Genomic DNA, 9,716 nt, shown 5'->3' with positions numbered 1-9,716 from the left:
AACTCGAACCGCAGGGCATATCTCAGTTTTTCCCTATCGGGATTTGTGAGCACAACGCCGGCGCCAGTCCCCCGGGCGTTTGACGCGCCATCTACGTGTAAGTCTCAGACCGGCCCCATCGGGCCGTTGGTCCTCTTCTTTGACGACTCGCTGTGGTCGTCCTCCTTGTCTTTCGTGCTGTTACCACTCTCATCGCCTTCGTCGGTCGGGGGCGCGCTTGTGAATTCGGCGATGAAGTCGGCGAGGGCCTGGCCCTTGATGGCGGTTCTCGGTTGGAACTCGACCCCGTGCTCGCCCAACTCTTGGGACTACACGGCCATTCGAGAGGAGGTCCCTTTTTGAAGGGCCTTCTCGATGGGATGTCCCGTGCGGACCACAATGGGGTGCGCCTGAAAGTAGGGTCGGAGTTTTCTCGCGCTCATGACAAGGGCGAGGGACAATCTCTCGATTTCCGGGTATCGAGTCTCGGCGTCGAGGAGCGCCTTGCTAACATAGTAGACCGGCCATTGCACCTTGTCTTCTTCGCGTATGAGAACCGCGCTCACGGCCCTGTCAGAAACCGCGAGGTAGATGTACAAGGTTTCGCCATTCTTTGGCTTTGCAAGGAACGGAGGGGAGGCAAAGTAGGCCTTCATTTCGCGGAATGCCTCCTCGCACTTCTCCGTCCATATGAACCCGTCGGCTTTCTTTAGTGCCTTGAAAAATGGCTGGCACTTGTCGGTGGCCTTGGAGACGAATCGCGTCAGGGCGGCGATCCTTCCTGTCAGGCTCTGAACTTCTTTCACTTTCTACGGCGACCTCATTTCCAAGATCGCCCTAATCTTCTCAGGGTTAGCCTCGATCCCGCGGCGGCTAACCATGTAGCCCAAGAATTTCCCGGACTCAACCCCGAAAGCGCACTTGTTGGGGTTGAGCTTCATCTTGTATCGTCGTAGGATCGCGAACATTTCTCTCAGGTCTTGAATGTGGTCGTGGGTCTTGAGGCTCTTGACGAGCATATCGTCCACGTAGACCTCCATGGTCTTGCCAATTTGGTTGGTGAACATTCGGTTTACCAACCTTTGATACGTTGCTCCCGCGTTTTTTAGGCCAAAGGGCATGACCTTGTAACAGTAGAGTCTGCGGTTCATAACAAAGGTGGTCTTGATCTGGTCCGGCTCGTGCATGCGGATCTGGTTGTAGCCTGAATAGGCGTCCATGAAGCTCAACAACTCGTGGCCTGCCGTAGCGTCCACAAGCTGCTCGATCCTCGGGAGGGGGAAGCTATCTTTCGGGCAGGCCTTGTTGAGATCTTTATAGTCGATACAGATCCGCCATTTCTCGTTTTGCTTCTTGACCATCACCACGTTGGACACCCACTTGGGGTGTTCCGCCTCCCTGATGAAGTCGGCGGCGAGAAGTTTGTCGACCTCTACACCAATGGCTTGGTATCTCTCCCCGCTGAACGTCCGTCGCGGTTGAACGCGTTCGGTCACTCTTTTGTCGTCGTTGAGACGGTAAACCATTATCTCGGGGTCGATCCCTGGCATGTCGGCGTGTGTCCACGCGAAGATGTCCTTGTGCTTGCTGAGGAAGGCGGCGAGCTGGTCTCGGACTTCGGCCGGGAGCTGGGCGCCTATCTTGACCACCTGGTCGGGTTTGGCGTCGTCCAACACGACAGGAACAAGGTCGTCTGGTGTCTCCACCTTTCGACGCTCGGCATCGTCCCTTTGGTCCAGTTCTCCGAAGATTCCTCCTTTCCCTATTTCGCACGGGAACTTGTCCCCGAGTTGGAAAACGGTGCTCACCATCTTTCCCTTTTCCTTCCCGTCCACGCCTTGGATGTAGCACATCCTCGCCAGTGATTGGTCTCCCAACATCATGGCTATCCCCTTTGTCAGTCGGGAACTTCATCATCAGGTGGTAAGTGGAGGTGATGGCCTTCAACCGGTTGAGGGTCGGTCGGCCAACGATGACGTTGTAGGCGGAGGGTTGGTCCACGACCAAGAATGGTATGATGTGGGTGACCTCGAGCCCCCCCCGGTGTTCCGAAGGTCACCGGGAGGTCGATGACCTTCTCCCCGGAGAAGCCGAAGAGCGGAGTCGAGATCGGGGTCGGTCTCATCCCAGATAGCTTCATCTTGTCCAGCGCCGCCTTGAAGACTATATCGGCGGAGCTCCCGTTGTCGATTAGGATTCTCCGGACGAGGTTGTTGGCGACCGGGGCTGAGACGATTATCGCGTCGTTGTGCGGGTGGAGGACTCGCGTCGCCTCTTGGCCAGTGAAGAACATGGACTCGAACGGGGCTGGAGGAGGCGCCTCGTACGTATGGTTGATGTAGTGCGCTATTTTCCCTTGGGAAACTTCACGCGCGTACTTCTTCCTTTGCGTGGACGAGTCCCCAAACTCCGGGCCGCCCATGATTGAGCCCACGATATGCAGTTACGAGCTCTCCGGTTCTTCGATCGCTGCTCGGTCCGTGACGATCACCGTTGCCGGACCCTTCCTTTCCTGCCGCGAACGCTCACTGTGCGCCACGGCCGTCCCGATCGTTCTAAGGATGTATTCTTTCAGTTTCCCATCTTGGATCAGGGCCTCGATCTGACGCTTGAGTTGGTAGCATTCAGATGTCAGATGCCCGTGATCTTGGTGGTATTCGCAGAACTTGCTTCGATCCCTCTTTGTAGGATCCTTCGTGAGAGGGGTTGGGCTCCCTAGCTTGTCGCGGTGCAGAGCCAGGATCCGTTCCGGTGGGGTGTTCAAGGGGGTGAATGCCGAGAACTTTCAGAAGCTATCGACGTGTGCCGGTCTCGGCCCGGGGAGGGAGGGGCCATTAGGGGCCTGGCCTCCCTTGTTCCTCTTCTTCCGAGGGTCGGGACGATCTCCGTCTGGGTCGTCGCGGCGTCGACTACCTTGTCCCCCTGACTTCCGGCCATCTCGGCCATCGAGATAGTCCTCAATTCCCATATACGTGCGGGCTCTCGTCATCAGCTCTGCCATGCTTCGCGGGACCTTCCCTACGACGGATTTGAGGAAGTCGCTCGTGCGAACTCCTTCGGTGATCGCCGTGATGGCGTCCTTGTCGTCGAACCCCTCGACTTTGTGAGACTCCTCGGTGAAGCGAGCGAGGTATTGCCTCAACGTCTCGTCTCTCCCTTGCCGAATGGAGAGGAGGTGGGTCTTCGACTTCTTTTGTGCCACGAGCGTGGCGAAGCGGGCAAGGAAAGCCTCCTGCAAAGCCCGGAAGGACGGGATGCTCCCGGGTCTCAGGCTCCGGAACCATTCAAAGCCCGACCCCGTGAGGGTTAGGCTGGAGGCTTGGCATAGGGTCGCGTCCGGCTGCCCTTGCATTGTCATCCATGTCTCATAGTGTTGGATGTGGAAGTTCGGGTCAGTCCGCCCATCATAGGGAGGGATGGATGGCAATTTGAAGTTCCCCACGCAAGGTTGCGTGAGGATTTGCGCGACGAAGGGAGAGTATGATTCCTCGATCCCCCCATATGGCCTCCGCCTCCCCGACTCCCTCATCTCGATGATTTGGTTTTGGAGGCTCTGCATCATCGTGACCATGTCAAGCCCGTTAGCGGGGCTGACCGCCGGGGCCACGGGAGTCGCTGGCTGGCGCTCGTTGGATGCTTGGTCCATGATATTTGCCTGAGGTTGGCCGAGAGCCGCTGCGGGGAGCGCGTCCCTCCGAGAGTTGAGCCTTTGGCGGAGATCCTCCCCCCGGGAGTTTCTCTGCGCCGTCAAGCGCTCTCTAAGGTCCACGCTCGGCGCATGGTGGGGCGAGTTCGCCCTCGGTCGGGCCGCGCGGCGAGCGCTTCGGCTATCGGCCCCATCATTGCCCAGAGTCGCTCTCTCCGCAGCGAGGGGCCGTGTCCGGCCGCCTCTTGAAACCGAAGGGGTGAGTCCCTGGGAACGCGACAGTGCCTGCTGTCGCGCCGGACGCGACGGGTCGGCCAAAGCACCATTGGGCCTCTCGGACCGCGAATGGGCGAGGCTAGGGGTTTCCTCATCGGTCCTTGACTCCCCCACATAGTCGGGGTCGGAGTCGTTATGTGCGGATCGATCCTCGACATCGTAGCCGAGGAGATTGGCAATGAGCGAGCCGTCAACGCCTGGACGGTCAAGGAGCTCCGCAAGCCGCCGGGCCGTGTCCTCTCGGAGCTCGGCCTCGGGGTCGTTCACCGGGTCTTGGGGCTGGCTCTCGCTATCGCGAGGTTGCCCTTCAAGACGGTGTGCGAGGCGTCGGAGACCGTACCTCGAGCTCGTTGCCCGAGTACCCACGGAGGTAGTGGGAACGTGACTCATCGTTCGAGAGTTGTGAGAGTAGCGGGAGTGAAAGTGGTAGAGGGAATGTTGTCGCCGTTTTCCGGACAACGATTTAGAAGCCGCAGGCGGTTAGACCCAAGGCCAGACCAAGTGGCCTCGCCTGGGCTCGAGCGTGTCGGACCTGGTTGCCCAGATCTTCCCTTGGCTGTCGATGGTGTCTGAGCTCGCCGGGGTACCTAGAAAGGATGAGAGAACCGTGAGCTAAGAAGGGAAAACAGAGGGGGTGCCTCTGTTTACCTCTCCGACGCTCAACATTAGTGGGATTGAGGTGGAGAATAGAGGGTTTAAGTGTTTAGGGGCCGAGACTTGAGAGGAACGAGCGAAAGGTGAGTTCGGCAGCGTTTCCTTCCTCAAACTTGGATTACCTTTTGAAGAGGGTGGGCCTCTTGTATTTATAGGCGACCAAGGGGCCATTGGTGGGCCCCTTGGTCGAGTGAAACCAATGGCCGAGGATAGCCCATGGCCGAAGATAGCCAATGGCCGAGGATAGCCCATGGCCGAAGATAGCCAATGGCCGAGGATAGCCCATGGCCGAGGATAATGTAGGGTGGTGTCACTGGTGGGCCCCTTGGCTGGGGATAGCATGGGCTCGGCAGGGGATAACATAGGCTGGTGCTATTGACGTGTCCCTTGGCCGAGCTTAACATAGGCTGGCGTCATTGGCGTGCCCCTGGGCAGAGGACAACATGGGTTGGCGTCATTGGCGGGCCCCTTGGCCGAGGATAACATAGGCCTGGCCGAGGATAGCATAGGGCCGAAGATAGGCATGCGAGGCCGAGGTCGCCCGCGAGGCCGAGCTCGCGAGACCGAGGTCGCTCGTGAGGCTGAGGTCGACCTCGTGAAGCCGAGGTCGACCTCGTGAGGCCGAGGTCGAGCTCGCGAGGCCGAGGTCGCCCGCGAAGCCGAGGTCGAACTCGTGAGGCCGAGGGCGAGCTCGCGAGGCCGAGCTCGCGAGACCGAGGTCGCTCGTGAGGCCGAGGTCGAGCTCGGTCTTGGGCCGAGGCCACTGGGCCGGCCCTTGGCCGAGCCGGCCCACGGGCCGATCAATGGCCATGGCAAGTCTGATTGCTTTTTTGCCTTTGAATAGCTTCGATCGGGGTCGGGCCGATAACAGAATGCTCGTCATATTACCACGGGACCTACTCCCTGTAAAAGAATCCATGATGAAAATGTGTCAAGGTGATCTCCACTATGAGTCTCCCATTGTATGATGGGATGCTTGGCATCTTGAAACTATCGAGTAACGGGTGTTCTAGCACCACCCGCTCCGTGAAAAGAGAGATGGCTTCTCTGATCTTTGAATTCGGCTCTTTCTATCCTAGGGCCTCTTCCTCAATTAGACGCTCCAATTTTTTGAAGTGAGTTTCGTTTGTGTTTGCGCTATCCCCGATTTCTGAATCTTCTTCAGGAGCTTTGATGGTCTGGTACCAATTTTTTTTTTTTTTTTTTTTTTTTTTTTTTTTTTTTTTTTTTTGTAGAGGGGTGATACCAATCAGGAATCTTTCCTTGACTGGCTTGGTACCCTTTCGATTTCAAATTTTCTTCTTCATTTTCGTACCGATCCTAAGCCTGCTTTCGGGATTTCTTAATCCACGGTTCTTGCTCCGTGGGTTCTTTCCCCTGATCGATGCGAGGGTTCTTCCTCGGAGATTACTACTGCGCGTCGCAGTCTGACCTTCTTTGCTCGGAGTCTTCCCTCCAATTCCTTGTTCCTGGTTTCCAGGACTAGGAGACGCTCTTGCATTTCCTTGACTTGTTCAGCCAGACAAGGTTGGGGGAGGCACTCGGCGAGTTCCTCCGGGCTGAACGGCAGAGTTTGGTTGTGGTGCATAATCTGAGGATCAGAACCATTGGTTGTGTAGTTTTCAGTTGGAATTGATGAGCTAGCCATTGATCTTCAACGCTAGAATTATCTCACGAAGTACAACTTGGTACAGAGAATGCAGCCCCAAAAACTCCAAGTAACCAGGCAAGACTTTCTCTAAGTACAGACTAATCTAGTAAAATAGGGTAAGTAAATAAAGCTACTGAACGATAGGTGAAGCTCTTGGCTTATGCTTTGTGCCTCCAAAAGTGAAGTAGTCCTTCTTCAAAGAGCTCTTCGTTTATTTATAGACGTTTTGAGTCGAGTACATGGGATGATCAGTCCCGCTCGTCTTTGACAATTATCAAATAACCGCTCGCAGAACGTGTGTAGTGGGTGATTATTCCTCGTGCGCTCGGCATAACCGTTGAGATGAGCGTTTTGCTTTTGATAAGTATACGTACGTGTTTTCTTTGTTTTGACTAGTCTTTTACTTACCATCCTTTTTTCTCTTCGAAATTCTACTTGATAGGGTTCGAAGTTCGGGCTTATTTGACTCGAACTCAGTGATGAATATCTTTTGTCCTTAGACCATCCGAGTACTTCCAAGGATATGCAAATCATATGAGTAACATTGTTTTTTTTTCCCATATAAATGACACCCAAAGTCAAAATGATAAAGCCAAATTAAATACCCACTTTCGGTGAGACTTTTAAATTATTTAATCTCCAAAGTTAGAATAAAACTTTAACTAATTTCCCAATAAAATCATTATCATTTGAGTTATTGATGATCTGGCCCTAAAAACCCCTGAGTGTAGAAGAATGATAAGTAATAAAGCAAAGAGCATTAGTTTATTATTTTACAAACATTTCATATTAGAATACTTTTTTATACGTATTTAATGCCAAAATGTTTTCTACTTAAAAACAAAAAATTTATGATCAAACGGGGTCCACGTTTTATCTTGCTCAAGCTAACAGCATCCAGAGAATACATGAATTTTTTATTTTTATTTTTATTTTTTTATCAAGACACTGCATGATTTATTTGGATAACAAACTACTTAATGGATTATTTGCAACCATGGTCCTTCGGCTCTACGCATTTTTCTCGAGTGGGGTAGGTTCTTTTTTTCTGCTATCAGTAGATTCTAAATTTTGAAAAGTTGATAAAAATCCCGTTTTTCAAATTTTACTAATTTTTTTAGGAAATCTCGAATGTCCGACTTACCTCGACTTACTTTTCTTATGGTAAAAACCAGATGAAGTGAAAACATAATCACGAAATCAAATATAATCAATGACTCTGTTGAGATTTTGTTCAAAAATTGATTTTGTTATGTTTTTATACGTATAAGCTAACCATTTATCATATGGTCAGTCACACACAATTGAATATGATTTGCTTAAGATAAGACTGAATAATTCATGAAATAATTTCTCTCCAACGCTCAACATGTTGTGGGGTCCTTTTTAACAAGCAATATACTCGTACCTTACTTGGATTTGAAATCTATAAATAGGCACATACATAGTAGAGGTAGATATATCCGCATTGAAACATCAGTAGTCTCTTCTTGGTAAAATTTATATAAACACTTGTTTTGCTTTTGTCTTTAGGAAAAAAGATGGGTTCTAAGGTGTTCCTTCTTTCTGTGGGTCTTTTGCTTGCCATTGTTCTTGCCATCTCTTCTGAGGTGGCAGCTAGAAGCCTTGCTGAGGATTCCGCTGAAACCAAATGTACGTCTGGTTCCTATATCCTCGGTTTAAACCTTATTCTTCTATTATTTTATCATGTGCTACATATCTGTTTAATTTTGCTTTTCTGTCTACTTAATAACATTTGCATTTACCCTTATATCATTTTTTTATAGTGCATAACGTCATATTTAATTAAGTGACTTGACTGCGTGACCTATTAACATAGAGTTAGTCTTTAAAGTTTTCAACCAAGGAAGGTGAATTAGAAAATATTATCGTAGGCGCCATAATAATATACATAAAGCGCTATTAGTATGAAAATCAAAGATATGCTCTACTATAAACATCAAAACATAACGACACATGTTCATGAATTAATTTATGTTTGAAAAAAGTGTTGTCAAATAAGACATTAGTTATTTTTAAGCAAATGAGACCCGAATATGCTGCTTTTAAACAAAAATCATAAAAACTTGTTATTTTACAAACACGGGTCACGTACTAGGCTACTGGCAACCATGGTCCGATTATGCACTCTCATCTCACATATACGTATATATATATATATATCCTAAGATTACTGTCCACTTTTTCCAACATCCAAGTAGTAATTAATTATTCACGATAGTCGTGACACGAAATCAATTGGGAAATGATTGAACTTACGACGGGAAAAATTATTTAACAAGTCGTCTCCAAAAATTATTCTCATGTCGTATCATTTTAACTAAATATTTCGATATCAAAACTAATTAACTAACTCCGTGACCATACTAATTCCTTTTCATTTTTCCGAAGAGAAATCCTTAAACATAATAAACACTGAAACCACAACCATTTCACTAACTAATTGATAGCTGTAGCAGTTGATGCCGCCGGCAAAGAGTTGAACCATGACGATGGAGGATACTCTGGAGGCGGTGGACGTGGTGGCGGAGGCGGCGGGCGTGGCGGAAACTACGGAGGAGGCGGCGGACATGGCGGAAACTACGGAGGAGGCGGACGTGGTGGCCGCGGTGGCGGTGGCCGTGGAGGCGGAGGGGGCGGGAAATGCTACCACGGGTGCTGCAAGAGCGGGTACCATGGATGCCAGAGCTGTTGCCGCTACGCCGGAGAGGCCGCTGAGGTTCAGGCTCATGCCAAACCCCAGAACTAATCAACACACTTCATCAACGCCTAAGATGTGGAACTTAGGCGTGTGCGTGTGGAATAATAATCATGTAATGGTAAAATAAGCATGAACGATGTGATAAGATCTCATGAGTTATGATCAGATTACTGATACATATATATGCATAGTGGTCTTATTTATGAATCATTCCTGCGCTGTAATTCTCTTCCTTTGCTTTGCTTTGCTTGATCAGTAAGTTTTGAGTTGTGTACTGTTTTGGCTGCCTGTAGCCGATACGGTATGGAATGATTACATACTGAAAATAATAATAAGAAAAACATCGTTTCCATCGTTGAATTTATCATTTTTTTCTTTGTTTTCTTTTTTAATGCATAAAACGAAAATTCGTAGCACTAAAAATCGTGGAGCTTGGAACGCCAAATGTTTAGCAAGACCAGTCTTGTCTGTGAGGAGATATTTGCGAGAGGGCGAGGGTTGTGAATAATTTAAAAAAAAATGATCTTGCCTAATTTAGTACGTAGTGTGTGGTTTACATTTTGAGAAGATGTTTGTTGTCTTGGCTCGTGACCAAGACTGGTCAGTAAATGACAAATATTAGGCCTGTCATTCTTGATCAGATAAGGTTTCTGTCTTCTAAGGATTCAAATAATAAATTAATCAATATCATAAATATTCTACATATCGGTGCGGCATAAGCATAACAAATATCTTCGAAGTTCAAAAAAGAAAAAAAAAATTAATAATAAAAATAAGTTTGCTTGGTA

At 49.6% G+C, this 9,716-nt stretch overlaps 1 protein-coding gene across 2 annotated transcripts; it reads left to right on the top strand.

Annotated features, from left to right (window-relative positions):
• Positions 1-7,646: 7,646 nt before the first annotated feature.
• LOC149378762 (uncharacterized) lies at positions 7,647-9,295 on the top strand. 2 transcript variants are annotated; one of them, XM_089604479.1, is made up of 2 exons: positions 7,647-7,859; positions 8,678-9,295. In XM_089604479.1, the coding sequence occupies exons 1-2, from the start codon at positions 7,748-7,750 to the stop codon at positions 8,974-8,976; spliced, it is 411 nt and encodes a 136-aa protein (XP_089460605.1). In that variant the 5' UTR covers positions 7,647-7,747; the 3' UTR covers positions 8,977-9,295. The 2 variants fall into 2 exon arrangements, with proteins under 2 accessions (XP_089460605.1, XP_089460606.1); XM_089604480.1 differs by having other exon boundaries at positions 7,648-7,859; positions 8,687-9,295.
• The last annotated feature ends 421 nt before the right edge of the window (positions 9,296-9,716 follow it).

The sequence above is a fragment of the Urtica dioica genome, chromosome 12 (genome assembly GCF_054948205.1).
Source record: "Urtica dioica subsp. dioica isolate 48M chromosome 12, U.dioica_male_clone48M_v1_H2, whole genome shotgun sequence".
Taxonomy (NCBI): domain Eukaryota; kingdom Viridiplantae; phylum Streptophyta; class Magnoliopsida; order Rosales; family Urticaceae; genus Urtica; species Urtica dioica.
This window is presented reverse-complemented; position numbering and strand designations above follow the sequence as displayed.

Bases quoted from the DNA above. Each gene is read 5' to 3' on its own strand.
- LOC149378762 (XM_089604479.1), top strand. From the start codon at position 7,748: ATGGGTTCTAAGGTGTTCCTTCTTTCTGTGGGTCTTTTGCTTGCCATT. The intron at 7,860-8,677 runs GTACGTCTGGTT...ACTAATTGATAG, and splicing joins GGATTCCGCTGAAACCAAAT to CTGTAGCAGTTGATGCCGCC.